Raw genomic sequence first — 20,348 nt, forward strand, 5'->3', positions numbered from 1 at the left:
TTTCCTAAAAAGTTACTAAACACACTTTGTAACATTTTAGAAGTTTTTAAATATCTTATAAAATGTTCTAAAAATTTTATATGGTGACCCAAATACTCTATAAATAAATAATTTTCCCAGTAAAAGAATATCAATTTCATGAAAGTTGTCTTGACAACGAGATCTTGGTTTGAAGCTTTCATGGTCCATTAATACTTGTATTATTTTTTGTATTTTTCAAAATAAAAAAATTAGTATTTATAAAAATCAACTTTCAAAATTAACAATTTGTGTAAAAAGAAATTTTTTAGAAGTTATAGTAAAATAAATGATAGATAGTATTTTATAAAAAAAATAAGAATTGAATAGAAGATAAACTGGTTTATATTTGAAGGAAAAAGCACTTCTAAAAGAAAGTTTCCTACTAAAGTAATATAATTTATATGATTGCCAGAAAATAAATTTCTTTTATTAAATAATTATAGTAATTTAATTTATATACTTTTTATGATATATGAATAACATTAGATAATGTAGCAAGTAAATATAAAAAAGTTAAAATATTAGATGTGTGAAAGCATATTATTAGGGTTAAATTATAAAATTATTTAAAAATGTATTTGTAATTTACCAAATTATAAAAGGGTGGTTGTAATCACCCTAAATTTTACTAATAAAAGATCTATTTATTGGATTGTAAAAAAAATAAAACACAATCTGTTTATTGAACGAATTAAAATTAAAAATTTTAAATTTAATTTTTTAAATTATAAAAAATTTATATATAATTACACTAACTATCCATCATGTTATTATAATAACACCACAAAGCCCGTTTTCCTACCTCAATATATATAGACATATATATACATACTAAACGAAAGAAACACATCGCTCAACAGGTTAAGGTTTGTTATGGAGGCGGAGGAGGGAAAGGCCGAATTGGAGGCATCGGAGATAGACTATGTGAGTTACGGCGGGGACGGGGAGCATCATCTTCCTCTAATTATGAAGCTGGTGGATCAGGAGCTCAGCGAACCCTATTCCATTTTCACCTACAGATACTTCGTCTACCTCTGGCCCCACCTCTCCTTCCTCGCCTTTCATAAAGGGAAATGCGTAGGGACGGTGGTGTGTAAGATGGGAGATCATCGTCATACTTTCAGAGGATATATAGCTATGCTCGTTGTTCTCCACCCATATAGAGGAAGAGGCATCGGTGAGTCCGCACCCTCTACCTCCTTTTTCTTGCTGAAAATGAATTAGTAATACCAGATTTGTGGTAGATCCAACAATTCGATGTGAAATGGGTTGTTGAAGTTTTTATTTTTTGTGGTGGATGTTGATCAATTACTACTCCCACGCCATCAGAATGAAATAGTAATACTCTATCTTTTAGCGATTGCAGCAACCGAACTTGTTAGTAGGTCAATTCAAGTGATGATGGAATCAGGTTGTGAGGAGGTGACTCTCGAAGCAGAAGTGACGAATAAAGGAGCACTTGCATTATATGGTCGTCTGGGGTTTATTAGGGCCAAGAGGCTTTTCCGCTACTACTTGAATGGAGTTGATGCCTTCAGGCTGAAACTGTTGTTTCCTCACCCAGAACCAAACTACTCTGGGTCCGCGCTAGCCACGGGGGATGAGGCCCAGGGGCTTGATGAGGGAAAACATTCTGTGGTGACATGATAAACAACTCGGGATCAGGGAGATAAAATACTGCTCAACATCATCGCTGCATATGTGCGATAATAATATCCATGTTAGGGATTTGTTTTGATGAAGCTGAACTGCACTGATGCTGAATTTAGATCATCACCCTCGATTTTCTTGAATTGGAGTTTGTATTATTGGTGCTACTGTACTGCCTCCATATATAGCTCAAAAGAATTGCTTGAGCTCCTTGTATTGCCACCTTGTAGCCAAGCATAGCAAGACTTCCTGGAAAAAAAAAAAAAAAAAAAAAAAAAAAAAAGGCACATCACCCAACCACACTCCCTTCTGTACCCTGCAGCCTCCGCCACCGTTGTGTCGCTGCGTTCTCCGGCCCACTGTTGTTCGTTGAAGTCGGCTTCTCCTTGATTTTCTCTGAATAGCGTGTAGTTGCTTTGTGAGAGTGAAATTGCAAAGAAAAGATGAAGTTGGATGTGGACGCGCTGATATACCTCTCCAAAGATGATTTCAGTGTTCTTACCGCCATCGAGATGGGCATGCGGAATGTTTGTGTCTTTTCTCCTACAAATGTTCTTTTTTCCCAGTTTTTCCTATAGAATATCTACTACCATGATTTTGTGTACTGCTTAGATAATAAAATATGTTTTATTTTCTAATGTGATTGGTGGGTTTAGCATGAAATTGTACTGTCGGAGTTGATTGACAGAATCGCGTCCCTCAAGTGAGTTATTGGCTGGTTCATGTTTGATTTCTCATTTATTAACTTCGTTAGTTTCTGATTAAGTTTTAGTCTTGTGTTAAATATGCTGAGCTTCTGAATGCGTTCACATGTAGGCATGGTGGCACCTATAAAGTTTTGAAGAATTTGCTTAAGCACAAGCTCTTGCATCATGATTCTTCCAAATGTTAGTTCTCAACTCTTACTCTGTTGTGTGTAGTTTGTAAGCAACTGTTGGAGGTTACTTTTGCTGCTATCTTTGTTGAGAATAGTACCATATATGTTATTGCTTAATGAGCACTTTTTCTTGTTAATTTGGTGGAAGTCCTTTGTTTCTAAATGTGATTTCTTGATCACATAATTAATTCATTTCCTAAAGATGTATGAATAAATTTCCTTTGATAATTCCCAGATTTTGAGTTGAGCTTTTCTTTCGGTCGCTGTTTATATACTTCGAATAAATCTGAATGTAGCATACACTTGGTGTAGATGATGGTTTCCGGCTGACATACTTGGGCTATGACTTTCTTGCAATTAAGTCATTGGTTAACCGTGGAGTTTTTGCTGCGGTTGGTCGTCAAATTGGTGTGGGAAAGGAATCTGGTATCACTGCCTTGCATCCTTTTGATGTTTTCTTATATATTTTTTTCAGTCTGGAAATCATTCTTGATTTGTGATCCTGTTTTCAAGATATTTTCGAGGTCGCTACGGAGGATGGCACAGTTCTTGCCATGAAGCTGCATAGGCTTGGTAGGGTATCTTTCATGGCAGTCAAGTCTAAACGTGATTATTTGAGGCACCATAGTAGCTATAATTGGCTGTACTTGTCACGGCAGGCTTCTCTCAAGGAGTTTGCATTTATGAAGGTTTGATTACTCTAGATATTCTTTTAGTTGAAACTTATTTGCATTGTTGGAAGTAAGGAAAAAAGTGCTATTGCTTGCATCAAATTAGTCTTATTTGGGTTGGCTTCTCCTGGGCAGGCTTTGGATGAACACGGTTTTCCTGTTCCACATGCTGTGGATTGCAATCGGCATTGTGTCATCATGTCACTCATCCAAGGTCATCCGCTGTAAGTGTTAAGCACTGAATGCCTTGTGTATGCTACCATATAATGAAGGTTTTTGTTGACATGTATATAGTAACTCGATCGCGATCTAAGTAAAAAGTGACCACATAGATGTATGGCGAGTGAATTATTGTGATAGATGCTACTAAATTACCATTTCAAAGAACAAATACCTCATTTATATTTGCTAATCGTGGTCTATAAGCTAGGAGAATGAGAATCTTGGGAGGGTGATTCTGATTTTGAAATAATATTCATGAGCGCTGGTTTGTACTTTGTAAATTACCTTAAAGGAGTATATGATCTTGTACCAAGTTTGTGGATGTTGACTGATAAAGGACTAGCATACTGAAGTTTATTCTGCAAAGATGTGGATGATAGAGCTAATATAGATACTCTAGATCTGTAATGATGTTCACAGTAGCTTTCTGGAGTAGTGGTCTCCGAAACTGGAACTAGTGATTGCATGAGCATATTCTGAAACAATCCTGAAACCAAAATATAGTGGGGCTGAAATTGACGCTTGAATGAGGACAGGCAACTGCAGCGATGTGAATTAATATTATTTTAGGACCTAATCACTTGCATAGGGACTGTTTGATGCATTCAGATGGCTAAGTGTGGACGGCAGTAGGGATGATACAGAACTGGTGAAGATGTCATCCCATGAATCACAAAATATCATTATTGTTTCTTGCTTTTGCTGGTTATCCAAGTAGAATTGACTGTGTCCTATGTGAACTTGATGTGTGGAGCATTTATTCTTAATTTGCTTAGGTGCTTGATGTGTCTCTCCGTGATTTCTCCTTCCAAACCAACCCCTTCTCCAAGGGAGAAATAAAATGAATGACAACTACTTGTTTTCTCTTGTCCAATAATTTCTACTGAGGTCTTCATGATGCTTGGATTCACACAGCATGTAAGATCCTGCTTCATACAGTGTGCAGGTTAAGCAATTGCAAAACCCAGACACGGTCTTTGAAACAATCCTTGGTCTTATTGTTGGCCTGGCAGAGCATGGACTTATTCACTGCGATTCCAATGAATACAATATCATGGTACACTACTGAAGCACTTTCATAGCACATTCATTTGTTCTTTTGAATTTTATTATACTCGATTCATAAGACCCAGTCTGCCTGGCTTTTTGGAACTGTTATAGTATCTTAATACATGCTCCTCTCTGTTGGCTAAGACTTTTTCTGTTGTTCTCAAGGCATCAGTTTTACACAATTTTTCATGCATTATGGAATCTAATTTCCTTTTTCTAGATTGATGACGATGAGAGGTTACAATGATTGATTTTCCGCAAATGGTTTCAGTTTCTCATCGAAACGCCAAGATGTATGATGTGCTCACCATCCACACTACCCTTTTATGCTAGTTGTTTATGCTAAGATTGGGGTGCTTTCGTATGGGCATTTTATCTATATCTGGAACTAATTTCCCCATTTTCAGGTACTTTGATCGTGATGTTGAGTGCATATTTAAGTTCTTTAGAAAGAGGTTAGTGGATTATTTCAAAACCAATGCTTGAGTGGTAACATGGAAAAATGAGTAAATGAGTATTTTCTCTTTTCTTTTTGTTCAGATAGTGCAATTTTTATCTCATGTTATTTGGCAACTTTTTAGAAGCATGACCAGTTAAATGTGTTGTATTGCTCAATGGCATTGTGACCCACCAACATTTAAAGTGTGTTTGGCTAAAATTATTTAAAAGATCTTACAAGCTTATACATCTTAAAAGATGTTTTTATAAGATGTCAAATTTTATTTTGAAAGCAAGTTCTTGAAGTGTTTGGGTAAGATAAGATACCAACTTATAAACTCTTTTTATAAAAAAATTTACCAAACACTTTGTAATATCTTATAAGCTTCAAATATGTTATAAGATAATTTAAAAAGCTTATAAGCTGACCCCAAACACCATCTTAGTTGTGCATTGATTGATAGATGTTACCTCTTCGAGTCCTTCCTCCATATAGATATCGCTCTATCGAGCTCTTCCCTCTCTAGATGTCAATAAACCATCAATGCAGTCCTTTCAGGAGCTGATTGTTGATATATCTCCTCTAGAGAGTATGATCGTTCGCTCCCTTTGGTCTCTCACTTGGTATCGCTAGTTCCTCATGGAAGCTAGCTTGATAGTTTGAAAAGCTTACAAGCTGACCCAAACACCATCATAGTTGTGCATTCTAATTTGATGGAATCCAGTAATGCATGTAAGCATCCAATGATGACTGAAATGCAAAGATTTTGGTCTACCTTATTAGTCAAGCTTGTCTTTGTGGTCTTTCCATCTTCTCAGGCGAAAGGCAATGACTTGTTTGATTTTTGTTGCTATGCTGTGAATCATATTTCTTAGTGCAACCAATATGGTTGACAAATTAATTTGGTTTAAAAGAAACATTTTTGGGAAAATTATTATTGTAGTACGCTAAGTATGCCGAATTTTAATTTTAATCCGATAACTATGTCCATTTTTGTTTAGGTCCAGTAACTTATGAAATTGCTTACTTTTAGTCATCTGGCAGATTTTCGGACAATTTTACCCCTATGCAACTTTTGAAAGGCAGTTTTAGTTCATATGCACTCATAGGGGTAAAATTGTTCGAAAATCTGCCAGAGGATTAAAAGTAAGCAATTTCGTAAGTTACTGGACCTAAACAAAAATGGACATAATTATCGGACTAAAATTAAAATTAGGTATACTTAGAGGACTAAAATAATACATTCCCAAACATTTTTAATTCCTAATAAGTTGGTAATTATGTTGAATATATTGTTGCAAGTGGTTGCACCTTGTGAACCCTGAGTTTAGTACTCGGTGAAGAAGGATATTAAATATTCTCTCTGATCTTGTACAATGTTTCTTGCTTACAGATAGGAGTAGAAAGGAGAAGCAAGAATAATATTGTATTCAAACAATTGGAGTTAAGTTCGTCTTAGAATCCAAACATGGGCTTTATATATTCCTGATTATGAAATGCAAGTTCCATCCCTGTACATAATGTGATTATGGTCCTTACTTTTTCTTCATTTTGGTATTTCAATTAGGTTCAACATCAACTCTGATGAAAATGAAGTTGAACATGACGATTCAGAAGTCCAATCTGATGAAGATTGCAGGCCTCAGTTCTCGGACATACAGAAAGCTTCTGGTTTCCTGGACAAGGAACTTGAAGCAAGTGGTTTCACTAGAAAGGATCAAGATGATATGGAGAAGGTACAACTTCAGTCTTTCAGTGTCTCTTAAGAGGATGTTTTTTGCTATAAAGTAGCAACATAAGTACATGATTATCCTATACAATTTAAATTTCAATGCTTCGGACGACAGCATCCATTAGAGTCATTGCATAAGTTAAAGCTTAAAGGCTTGCTTGTCCTATAACTATCTTGTTTGATGCAATAGAGTTGCCCTTCTTCCTGAGATTTATCAATAACAAATGGTGCTTCAGTAGACCTTTATGGAAGATGTGCAGTCCATTGCTATGAATATACTGTTGAAATCAGCCAACTTACCTATATCATTGCTTACTGTATCTTTTTGTCCTTTTAGTACATTTGTTTGATTTCTTAATCTAAATTACAATGTGAATGTTTCCCCCTAAATAGCTCAACATATAAGGCTCGAAGAACGTAGCTAGTCTAATAGTTGTCCTATGGGTTTCGGTTCTAAGTTCAAGGTCAATGCTGGAACTCTGCATGCTCTTTTCTGCTTCATTCAACCAGCTTTGGTCCTTCAAGCCACTTCTGAGACAACCCATATTATGATGGGGATAATTGAAAATTATGTTCTTCTGGGTATTTCTGACCTATATACTTCACATGGCATTTCTTCAGTAATCATATGATTAGAACTAGAATCACCCTATATTTACTGAGTCTTATCTCAGCTAATTTCAGATTTTCATTTCTACTGTCATCATTGGTATTGGATTTCTACTTGTAGTTTTTTGTTAAGACAATAGGTTGAATTTTCTGTCAAAAAATCCTGAGGTATGATATTTGAAATTTAAGGTTTTCACCTTTTCATATAAATGATATATTTCTGTAGCCAATTATGGTTGTTTGCACCTTTTCTAGTAGTAGTGATTCTATGTCATAAATCATATTTGGTCTTTGGTGACTACGCAAACTCTACCATTTTCAATTGGAGTCATATAATTGTCACTGGTAGTATTGGCATGCTTCATGGAATTTGGTGCTAAAGCATGACGTTTTTGGCTGCTGAAATGGCTTCTAATTTGATCTTTATCATGCAGTTTGTTGATGGGGATGCCGAGGAAGATCCGGGATCTGATTCTGAAGAAACTGAAGATGAACAAGCAATTGTTGATCAGACAAATGATGACATTATAAAAAATTTTGAGTCCTTGAGTTTGGTTAGAGAGGTAAACATTCATACATTTTTCCTTAAAGACTGTCATTTTACGTTTCCTATGAAGGCTTCGGGAGCAGTTGAAATTCGTAGATTGTAGACATCTCTTTATATTGTTTTCTGCTTGACGCCTGACAGGATTGAAATGATGCTTCAGAAATAATAAACTTTATAATTTAGAAAACTGTAACTAAGCGCCACCCATAATCATCCTCTTATAGAGCTCAAGCTCATGATGACAACTATTGTACCTTTCAACTATACGAGGTTCTGGTCCTAATGAGAAGGTGAGAAAGGGAAGGAAATCAGCCGTGAATATGATACTTGAGGATGATGATCATAATAAAGTTCGACTTAACAATATCTACAAGGAAAAGGAAAAGAGAGTACAGAAGCATGCATTATGTCCTGGTATCCTAGGTTTTGTGGGTTGGGCAAATGGCTTCCCTCCTTGTGTTCTTTAACAGTTAGTCATCTGCAGCTGGCATCTACTTATGTCTTATGGTCACCTGTATGCTAAGCTATTTGGTTTGGTTATGTGTTAGACATTCTACCTACACCACAAAAGAATGCATGAATAGCACCCGAGCTGCCACAAAATTTGGCAGTGGTGTCATTCAGAACAAGGCTGGATGAGTTTATTGATAGGGCCAAATTTCATTTTATATTAAAAAAATTCAAACCCCAAAGGTGTAATTCAGAAATTTATTACAGATTCATGACAGAAGTGGTAACTTACTCTTACAGACTTGATTCTGTCGTTATCAATTACTTTACAATGTTTTCCACGGGTTTGTTTCTTATTTTCTATGTTTAGAATTGTTTCTTATGATCTAGAAGACTAAGAAAAATAAGGAGAGAGAGGAAGAGAGAAACGAGATTGATGAGAAGAGAGTTGTAGTGGTCAGTTAGGATTTTGTGTGGTATATATATAACCCAGTCATATACACAGATAGAGATAACCTAGTTATCTCAACCAACAACCAAAACCCCCTCCCAAATCCGGCTCATGGCCGGCCACCTATCCTCCCAAGGAGGAGGTGGACTCCTCCTTGACGTAGCCTAGGTCATCCAAGGCATTGGGCTTCTATTTAATGGACCAGACTCGATTTTATTAAAATTAAATCAAGCCAATGTCTTATAAACTTTAATTAAATAAAATTCAATTACAAGCCCAACATAAAACCCATATCTTTTAATCCAATTAAAAGATCTAACCATTTTTCTCTCTTTCAGTTTATAAGTCCAATTTATAAATTGATCAAATTAATTTAAAGGCTAACTTAAAATTTCAGTTAATCTAATTAATTAAATTTCAAGTCACCCACTCAATGGATTGGTCTAAATAAATGATCCAATCATTTATTCCTCTCAAGATTTAATTTAATCCAATTAAATTAATTCGACTATTCTGGAATGAATTCCATGCCATTCTAATGGTAAGTGTGTGATTCTTTAAGTTCACCCTTAGATAGACTCGGGCGTGTTCCTAACAAAATTAATTAAATTTATTATTTTTTATTATCTCATAACCAAAAATAGCACGTTATCATGGATAGTCATCTAGCAATAATCCATGGCACTAGAGACTAAGTGAATCAAGATGAACATTCAGGCAACGGAATTCATACGAGTAAGGTTGTTCCTATCGACCATCTCCTTACCTTAGTCTAGAGCATTAAATTGGGTGTCGAATCCTGGCCAAGACATCTATACGCAATAACTCGAGATCTCTCGTTTACCCTACTGAATTGTCAGAGGGGAAACTTATCCCATTGACTCAGTCGTCACTATGGCCATAGATTCTCAGGGAAACGTATCTCAGAGCTTATAGGAGATACTACTGTAATTATACTGATAGGGGATGGATTCTCACTTGGAGTGCATCTCCCTCACCACAAATTCTGATTGCACGAGATAAAACTTATCATGACTGTATGTCGTGACACAAACATTACTTGTTAGATACAAGCTACAACTATCATGTGCATGTGACTGCCATGATTCCTGAAGTTTGAGGACTAACCTCGTATTATCGGAGCCGAAAATCGTAGTCATCCCGATCAAGGTTTAAGAGGCTTCCATATGACAATTCCCGCGAGTCAGCTTAGTTAGTCGACTGCCTTGCCAATCAATCCAATAAGTATTGCATAGACAACCTACATCTCCTACCGATGAGATAGGACTCCAGCACATAATGCAAGTGTTTGTAGGACCCTTGATGCCTTGTCTTGAGATCCTTGACTTGGAACGTATCATATCAATCCACAGAAGTTGATTTCATGGCTGCCAATCAATACGCAATCCAACTTCTTTGACTTAACCGTTTGGTTTCTGGGCTTTGTTGTGCTGTTAAAAAGCATTAACATAATATAGTAAGCACAACAAAGAAACATGCCATTGATTGGATATTATTCTTATTCAAAATATAAATACTGTATTACATCTATTGTCAGAAATAGACTACAAAAGCTTAATCTAATTAGCTTTCTGATCACCTATTTTAACAGTGAATGCCACATGATCACTAGTGGACGCCATGTGAGACGACCTTTGACTTTGGCTAGGGGATTCAAGTCCCTAAGCTTCCTTCTGGGCGTATAAGGCGTTCTTGGGTCAGGGGCCTATTGGATTTGGAATATTTGGGCTTGTTTTGGCCAATTTATTTTATTGGAGCACCTACCGGATTTTCTGGGGCTCAACATGAATTGGGCTTTCTGAGGGATTTTTGAGCCCTATCTGAAACTGGGCCTCTTAAAAGGCCACCGTAGACCTTGCATTCCTCTATTCTTTTTGGACAGCTTGGACTATCTATATCTATACTTTTATAAAACGAAAAATTGATTTTCTCTAATAAATGGCATTTATCTCATCATTTTTTAACCTTTTCCAAACTTTATCATTCCAAGAAATTGAATTTGAAGTTGAAGAAATTTATTTATTAGAATTATGAACTTTTTAGAATTATTAAGAGTAAAAATGAATAATTTCAAAATAAAGTAGTTCTCATACCAACATTTGTTAATTCAATTTTGCCATCACTATATATGTGATGCACCACATCTCGCACAAATTAATGCTACGTACCATGGCCTTAAATTTTATGTCCAAAGCCTGACGTAAAAACCCTCATTTATAATTCTCTCTCCCTCAAAATATCATCCATACGAGAGTTACTTCTCTGCCAAATAGTTCTTTTTCTTGTTGTAAATTTTTGAAAATAGAATTATAAAAAAAAATTACATCTTTGTGAAGTAAAATATTTTGTCAACTAGTTCAATATATTACATTTGTAATAAAATATAAAAAAAAAAAGGTAAGAAGAGAGAAGAAAAAATGATGAAAAACTAACCTAATATTATCTTTTCGAATCGATTCTTTTTGGTCACATTAGTTTTTACACATTTTTAAGATGCCCTTAATTTATTAATAGTGTCGAAAATAGATTTTCTGAGGTATTAATTTTTTTTTAGTTATTGAAACTTTTTAATATTAACAAGTTACTTATTAATTTCATATCATAGTACTTAAATGATAATATGTAGATTTAATTTGAAGGAGAAATTTGGGGATATTTCTTTAAAATTAAATAAAGTTATACTACATTAACTGCAAACTAAATATGAGTTACAAAAACAACATAGTATGCAGAATTTTTTGTGCATGCCTTAATTTATACTTAAATGATATTATGCGTGCGAATACCGCGTACAAATGTAGCTAGTATTTATACTATTATAAAAAAAAATTATCGTACTAATTTTTTAATACTTAAATTTATTATTAAATTTATTGCTTCCCTTGAAATTTTTTTTATCAAAATAGTAATTTAATTTTTTTTAATAATCTCACATTTTACAAAGTTTTTTGTGTTTTCTTTTGTTTTACCTACTACATGTTTGTCTCTTCGCAAACTTCTCCATATTTGGTTTTCTAACAAACTTCTATATTTTTAATAAATTTATAATTACAATATATTTTTTCTCCGTTAACTCACCTCATATTTCTTTGTTCGACTTTTTTTTCTTTCTTATCATAAATTTCTTTTTTTTCATAATTTTTTTATATGCTCGTTGAGATCAGAGTGCAACGATAACTAGTTTTATATCTATACTCTTTCAGGAATCAAAATGAACCAATTTTGATAATTTTTAAATTATTATTTTATTAAACTAATTTATTAAATTTATTTTTCTTTCCCTTCTTGATTTCACATTTTTTCTATTCTCTCATTCTTCTTTCTTTATTTTTTCAATTATTTAACGAATGTTTATTTTTTTTTTCTCTTCCCAACTTCTACAATATTCTATTGATATCTATTTTTTTCAAAAAAAACTTCTCAAAGTTTTTCAATTTTTTATTTATTAATTAAAAACTTTTTTTTAAGTATTAAGTTTTTCTTCTATTAGTGCAATTATGTTAGTTTGAATGAAAACTTGATGGTTGTGTGCAAACTTAATAATTTTAGGGAACAAATTTATAAAAATAAATTTAAATCCATGTAATAAACACTCACAAGAACTAGCAACTTGTTTCTCGATCGTTTCTATAATATTATGTAAAACAAAATATTTATTATTTGATAAAAGATATATAAAATAATAAGTTAATGTTAAGTTTATTAAAACACGGTAACAAAAAAAATGACTGAAAATTATAAGAAAAATAACTATAAAAGATAGTGCAAGAGTGGAAAATTAGATGGATAAATAAAGAAAGTTAAATTGTATCTATTTATACTAATAAAAAGAAAATCCTAATTCTACTTACAAATAGCGATTACTTACATCGCGACTCCACTTTTTCAAATTACCAAAAATATCTCATATGTATTTCTCAACTACCCCTACTCAAATTCTTCTTCCAAATTATATATAGCTATATAAATATATATAAAAAAACATTTTTTTCACTCACATACAACGGTTTGTGACACCGCGACACTAAATCTTTTTTATATAGATAATATTCCTAAGTTAATTTTTTTTTTTTATTTATTTACTGAATTGTGATATGTTTGTTTTATACATTTTTATTATTATGCATAATATCTTTTAAAGTGTAAAATTTTATTTATTATATGCACGTCAGGACAGCTACCATAATGGGTAGTACTAATATAAAAGAAAACGCTCTTCACACTCATAAATGACAGTTAATGACACCACCGCACCAATTTTTTGTGAAGCCAAAAAAATACCCTTCAACTAATAAAATAACTAACTTATTCAACTTTTCAAAGTTTACGTTAATCGATACATTAGTTTTTGTTCTTTTTTACTTTTAATATAATATATTGATTTATATATGTCTCTCTACTTTATCTACACTGCTATAAGAAGAACAAGCCATCTACATTTACAAACGACGGTTAGTAACACCTCCACCTTTTTTTCTTGTGAAGTCGAAAATGCCCTTTTACTGATATGATAACTAATATATTAAAGTTTTCAAACTTTATATTAGCTGATAAATTAGTTTTCTTTTCTTTCTTTCCTTTTTTTTCTTTCTCTCTTTCTTTTGTTTTATGTAATATATGTATTAATTTATATATTTTATTTTTATTTATAATTTATTTTAAAATATAAAAAATTATTTATTATATGCACGTCAGGACAGCTACCATAATGGGTAGTACTAATATAAAAGAAAACGCTCTTCACACTCATAAATGACAGTTAATGACACCACCGCACCAATTTTTTGTGAAGCCAAAAAAATACCCTTCAACTAATAAAATAACTAACTTATTCAACTTTTCAAAGTTTACGTTAATCGATACATTAGTTTTTGTTCTTTTTTACTTTTAATATAATATATTGATTTATATATGTCTCTCTACTTTATCTACACTGCTATAAGAAGAACAAGCCATCTACATTTACAAACGACGGTTAGTAACACCTCCACCTTTTTTTCTTGTGAAGTCGAAAATGCCCTTTTACTGATATGATAACTAATATATTAAAGTTTTCAAACTTTATATTAGCTGATAAATTAGTTTTCTTTTCTTTCTTTCCTTTTTTTTCTTTCTCTCTTTCTTTTGTTTTATGTAATATATGTATTAATTTATATATTTTATTTTTATTTATAATTTATTTTAAAATATAAAAAATTATTTATTATATGCACGTCAGGACAGCTACCATAATGGGTAGTACTAATATAAAAGAAAACGCTCTTCACACTCATAAATGACAGTTAATGACACCACCGCACCAATTTTTTGTGAAGCCAAAAAAATACCCTTCAACTAATAAAATAACTAACTTATTCAACTTTTCAAAGTTTACGTTAATCGATACATTAGTTTTTGTTCTTTTTTACTTTTAATATAATATATTGATTTATATATGTCTCTCTACTTTATCTACACTGCTATAAGAAGAACAAGCCATCTACATTTACAAACGACGGTTAGTAACACCTCCACCTTTTTTTCTTGTGAAGTCGAAAATGCCCTTTTACTGATATGATAACTAATATATTAAAGTTTTCAAACTTTATATTAGCTGATAAATTAGTTTTCTTTTCTTTCTTTCCTTTTTTTTCTTTCTCTCTTTCTTTTGTTTTATGTAATATATGTATTAATTTATATATTTTATTTTTATTTATAATTTATTTTAAAATATAAAAAATTATTTATTATATGCACGTCAGGACAGCTACCATAATGGGTAGTACTAATATAAAAGAAAACGCTCTTCACACTCATAAATGACAGTTAATGACACCACCGCACCAATTTTTTGTGAAGCCAAAAAAATACCCTTCAACTAATAAAATAACTAACTTATTCAACTTTTCAAAGTTTACGTTAATCGATACATTAGTTTTTGTTCTTTTTTACTTTTAATATAATATATTGATTTATATATGTCTCTCTACTTTATCTACACTGCTATAAGAAGAACAAGCCATCTACATTTACAAACGACGGTTAGTAACACCTCCACCTTTTTTTCTTGTGAAGTCGAAAATGCCCTTTTACTGATATGATAACTAATATATTAAAGTTTTCAAACTTTATATTAGCTGATAAATTAGTTTTCTTTTCTTTCTTTCCTTTTTTTTCTTTCTCTCTTTCTTTTGTTTTATGTAATATATGTATTAATTTATATATTTTATTTTTATTTATAATTTATTTTAAAATATAAAAAATTATTTATTATATGCACATAAAAAATAGCATACCACAACAACTAATATTAAAAATATAAACAAAAAAAGAGATGCATAAAAAATTTGATATCCCTTAACATATAATATAAATATTACACGCAGGACATAGCGAGTTACTTGAACTACAACCAGAAGACTGTCTTCTTTTCTAATCACTCATAATTTGTGACATATTTTACCACCACTTTGCATATCACCCGAAAATATATTGTCAAAAAGTACCTCAGACAGAAACAAATTATGGGAAAGGTAAATTCCAATTTCAAGATTCATGGCAACTTAAGAACTAAACTTTCCAAAATGGAAAAAGAAAACATGTCTGGTTAGGCTGTTGACTTCGTTGGATGTGGTTCCCTCATTGTTGATATGCTCTTTGGTTATCTTTTGTCAAAGATACCGTACAGAGAAGGAAGAATGTGCGAGTATTATTTTAGTGGGAGAAGAAAAAAAAGAAAGAGACAAAGAAAACCAATGGAGGTAATCATTGGCAGGAGGCTCCTCTAGTGTGAGGGGACCATCCTTCCGGGGTGGTATCGAGGAGGTGTTGTCTTTTTGCAGTGTTCTCATGTCTTAGTTCTGTATTTTCTACAGATGTTGTCAATTGATGCGTGCAAAAAATACACGTAGTGAATAAATGACGCGAGGTGCTTGGCCCATTTGAAATGGAAGTGATGAAACAAGTGCTAGAAGATAAAAACGGTAAAATGAGTAAAGAAGGTAATGGTATTGCTAGATTTGTGTGTATAAGAGAGGTTGATACGAAATCAAAACTCTAAGTATGAATTACAATTCTCCTATATGCTAATATGGGGGCAAAAAAGCGAGAAGGACAGTAGTCATGTCCTTCTGGTCGTGGCTGTCCTTCTCCCCTAGGGAGCTCTCTATTTATAGGAAACAAGAAGTTTGTTGGAGAAGGTCACGAATTTGGGGGTATGATGGCCTCAAAGGTGTTGGATAATGTTGATCCTCCCTCAAATTTGGTGTAGAGTCCTCTAGAGGCTGGTTGGTCCTCTTCGGATTTGAAGAGGTGGTTTGTGGAGCCTTCTCTCAACTGGACTCCAAGTTTATTAGAATTTATAGTCCTTCTCTCTTGGGGGGGCTACGTGCCCCTGAGGGCCTACTGGTCCTCTATTTTTAGGGGACGTCTGCCTTGACCTCCTTGTGGGCCTGTGAGGCATCTTAGATCAAGGCCCTCTCGAATTAGGGAGGTTAGACTTCTATTTCCTGGGGAACGTCTGCCTGGGCCTCTTGGGCCTTCTCCCGAATTGAGCCCTCTGGGGGCATCATGGCCTTTGCATTTTTCTTTTCTTTTGGACTACTGGGATCTCTTTTGGCCAGCCTACCTTTTGTACATTAGTCGCCCACTTAATAAATGGAGATTTTGTCACTTGTTAGAGTAGGCATCTTAAAGATAAGAGTCTGGCCCAAAGAGGGAGCTATTTTTTTTTTTTTCCAAGCTCCTGCATAGAATATTAGTAGCATAAGCATGCTTTGAAAATGAAAAGCTTACCTCGTGTTGATACGAAGGAGGGCTTAATGAATGGCCTTGTGTTCCTACTCTAGTGTATGACTTTATTTTTCTACAAGAAAATATTAATAATAAATGTCTATATATTAAGAATAGGCCTTTCACGGAGCAAGATTATGGTGCCACCTCGGAGGAAGGCTCATTTGAGGTTTCCAACTTAAAGCAGGACGTAAGGACCTCGTTGAAGGAAGAATAAGGTGTCTGTCGGAAGCAGGGCTTAGATACCTCCGAGGAGGAGAGCTTAGGTGTTTGCACAGAACACATCTTACAAGTCTTCTAGAGAAGGACCTAAGTGTCTATCAGAAAGAGGACTTGAGTGCCTCCACGGAGGAGTGCTTCTATGCCTATGTGGAAGACAAGTCTTTTTATGAGAAGGTGTCTGCCTGGGGTAAGGCTTTATTCTTAGAAGGTCGAGAAGGATAACTGCCTGGGGATCGGACTTTATTCTGAGGAGGCTGAGAAGGATGCCTGCCTAGGGCTGTTGGATTAGGTGACCAAAAGCCAATCAAATTGGCGGTTTTGAGAATCATTCAAGCAATCTTTATTTAAAAATTATTGTCCCAATGAATATGGTAAGTATTTATTTTTGGCGCATGTGTCTGATGTGCTTATCAAATTACGTTAAGCACTGGTTTGATGTCACAATAGATGCCCACAGACCACTTAATAACTCATGTAATTGGGATGCACATTGGATGGGGACTATGAAACCAACTTTGAGGGTTAGACTGACACGTTTCAAATCGAGAACCTCGAGACTGGGCATCGAGAGTGCTATAGAGACTTGCACTGAATATTGCATTCATTGGATGAGGTTCGCATTCATCGGCGACAGACGTTGGACGTCTATACAATTTCAATGGGTTAGTTGACAAGGTAGTCAACCGGCTGAACTGATTCGTGGAGATCATTATAGTGAAGCCTTAGAGGCTTGGTCAGCAAAATTTGAGTCCCTGGCTCGGATAGTACGGGAGTAGTCCTCAAACTTGAGGAATTACGACATTCATGTACACACGATGACTGTATCTTGGATCTGTGCCAGAGGTGATTATGTCACAGACATGATCATCATAAGCCTTGTCCAGTGCAGTCGGAGTATGTCATGAGAACGGTAAGTTCCAAGAAGAGGATTCATTCCCTATTAGTATGTGACAGACGTATTTCCTATGCACTTTAAGATGTGTCCACATTTTATGAATCTGTGGCCACAGTCGTTGATCGAACAGGAAAAGGAGGTTCCTATGTCTAGAAACTTGGAGTAAGGTGATACCTAAATCTATGCCCTAGACTAAGGCCAAGAGACGGTAGACGGTAGACGGAAGGATCATACCTGTATGGACTCGGGAGCCTAAATATTCTCATGAAAATTCATCTAGTCTCTAGTGTCATGGACCGTTGCTAGACGGCCACCTATGGAGATGGGCTTTCTTGACTAAAGGCTAATCAAGAAATATTAATTAAATTAGATAAATAATAGTGTTAGAACTAGCTGAATTTTAGCTAAATGGTAAACATAAAGAGTCACACACAAATCAGCGAGAAAGAACAAAGAATTAATTTTGAATTAGTTTCATATGATATAAGTAATTTGATTACTCACACATGGGGGTCCATTGGATGGATGACCCAAGTTTAAATTAATTGAATTAATTTAAATTGGGCTTATCTTTATTTAATTAATAAATGGGATTTCATTAATTATAAGAGACAATTTGGGCTTGAGTATTTAATTGGATTAAATACCTAATGGGCTCAATTAAATAAATTTTATTAAATTGGATTTAATTAAAATTCATTGGGTTTTGAATTTATTTAACATAAAATCTGCCCATAAGTAAGGCTCACTAGCAATATTGATAGAGGGAAAATTGACCGAAGAATTGCATTTTTTAAAAGTGCTAGCTTGGTCATAATTAGACTCTTCTCTATTTGGAATGGATTGAAGAGTTACATTGTGGATAATAGAATGTATCTAAACACATTCTTGTTTTTCTATTCAAGGTATATAAATATATCTTGTGTATAATTATTAGGGTAATAATTGATTATACAATACAACACAAAAACCTTCCTCCTCCATCACCTAATTTGGCCACTCCTCCATTATTCTTAAAGGATGAGTTTTTCTTTGATCTTGATTCCTTCTAGCAAAGGGATCAAGGTCTCATTTTTCAGTGTAGCGTGGATCATCTTTAGAGGATTCCTATGTTGGAATCTCGGGTGAACGTTCAACGAAACTAACCGGTTGAAAGCTCGAAATTTAAGAGATAAATTTCGAATTTAATTTTCGCTTCTACTTTTATCTTCCAAACTATAGCCTCATATGATTATATTTTGTTGTTGCATATTTTTTATACTACATCAAACGCTCGAGAATTCCAAGGGTACACCTCCTTAGATTCGTTTGCTTTTATGCTTCAAATTTTACTATTATACGTTTTTATTTATCGCTTCCGCTAGCGCGTTCCCGTGCCGTACCATGCGACCCCTTCAAGTGGTATCAGAGCCCACTTCGATATAGAGGCTATCAGTTTTAAGTGAATAAGCATGCCAACGTATTTTAACGACTTTTGAAGCATGTTTTAATTGCTTGTTTTATTGATAATTATGTGTAGAAATTAACTTGTTTTATTTTGTGATTAATTGGATTATTTTAGTATTTAAGAAAAATTGGATTTTTCGGTAAATACTAGATTTTCATTTTTCAATTTAATGTGTGGAATAATAAAAAATTAAGCACTGTTGTAGTGCACTGCCGGTTGACGCTGCACAGTGTGCACGCCTAGGCAGGCAGCCTTGCGCACGCGGGCCGTTTGCGCGCTGTTGCATGCTGGCGATAGTTGGCTGGGCCGTTTTTCACCATTTCTCCGAAAAATTAGATTTTTTGATTTTCTGCAAATTTTATGAAAATCATTAATTTGATGATTTAATTTTGGATTAAAATGGATTTTTTTTGTAATTAAGTTGCTTTATTAATATGGTTTATTTTTGTGCATTGGATGCACATATTTTGATCATCCTTTGGATTACAATTTTAAATTTGTGTTTTCTGTATATAATTACTTTTTATGATATTGGATATCCTATTTTTTATCCATGTATTATTTTATGTCTAGCATGTTTAATTGAATTATTATGCTAGTTGATAAAAATGGATGATCACAGAGCCTTTGACCGTTTGAATGTGTTTAATTATTTTATTTATGTTGGGTGGGCTCGTGTACCCTTTTAATTATCCCTCTCCTTCTCTCTTTTTTGCCTTGGAATAATAAGGTATGCTTTCCTCCCCACTTTGTGCTCCCCCAGACTACTGATCGGGCTTTTGAAATTGTAATAACAGAATAATAGATTTTCCAGTGAGGATTTTAATTTTTTTAAGCAAGCCCATGGAGAAGGAGGCCCATGGAGGACTTACAAGGCCCATTTGTATGTAGATGGGTAAATTACATTATTAATAACAGAGGGCTACCCTAGACAGACCTTAGATTCACTGGGGGCTTAGTGGGTCGTAGGTTAGACTCGTGATCATCCAACAGGGGTATGCTTAATTTTTTTGCATGCGATACTTTTAATGCATTTAAATATTTGATATTTATGCATGCAAACTTTATATGATGAGGTCTCGGTCAAATACTAAAAAATTTAACTCTCACTTGGTTGGACCAAGTTAAAGTGTTAGGGCCCAAAATTGACTTAGATCAAAATGATTTGATCTGTCCAAGGTTTTCATCCACGATAATATGGTGAGGAAGCTTTCACTACCCAAGTGTGGTCTCACGAGACGTGGCACATTCGGACTAGAGGCAAACTACACCAT

General features: G+C 33.9%; 2 protein-coding genes across 3 annotated transcripts; both read left to right on the top strand.

Annotated features, from left to right (window-relative positions):
* Window positions 816-1,951, top strand: LOC105162665 (N-alpha-acetyltransferase MAK3-like). Of its 2 annotated transcripts, none has more exons than XM_020693982.1 (2): window positions 816-1,198; window positions 1,379-1,951. In XM_020693982.1, the coding sequence occupies exons 1-2, from the start codon at window positions 895-897 to the stop codon at window positions 1,666-1,668; spliced, it is 594 nt and encodes a 197-aa protein (XP_020549641.1). In that variant the 5' UTR covers window positions 816-894; the 3' UTR covers window positions 1,669-1,951. The 2 variants fall into 2 exon arrangements, with proteins under 2 accessions (XP_020549641.1, XP_011079051.1); XM_011080749.2 differs by having other exon boundaries at window positions 833-1,198; window positions 1,388-1,951.
* On the top strand, window positions 2,057-8,011 carry LOC105162664 (serine/threonine-protein kinase rio2-like). The gene is given in 12 exon segments (XM_011080748.2): window positions 2,057-2,198; window positions 2,328-2,374; window positions 2,488-2,558; window positions 2,861-2,974; window positions 3,062-3,237; window positions 3,355-3,443; window positions 4,381-4,498; window positions 4,712-4,724; window positions 4,727-4,784; window positions 4,899-4,946; window positions 6,498-6,666; window positions 7,706-8,011. Coding segments are annotated over 12 exon segments (1,203 nt in total). The 5' UTR covers window positions 2,057-2,114; the 3' UTR covers window positions 7,922-8,011.

Source organism: Sesamum indicum, linkage group LG5 (assembly GCF_000512975.1).
Source record: "Sesamum indicum cultivar Zhongzhi No. 13 linkage group LG5, S_indicum_v1.0, whole genome shotgun sequence".
NCBI classification, from domain to species: domain Eukaryota; kingdom Viridiplantae; phylum Streptophyta; class Magnoliopsida; order Lamiales; family Pedaliaceae; genus Sesamum; species Sesamum indicum.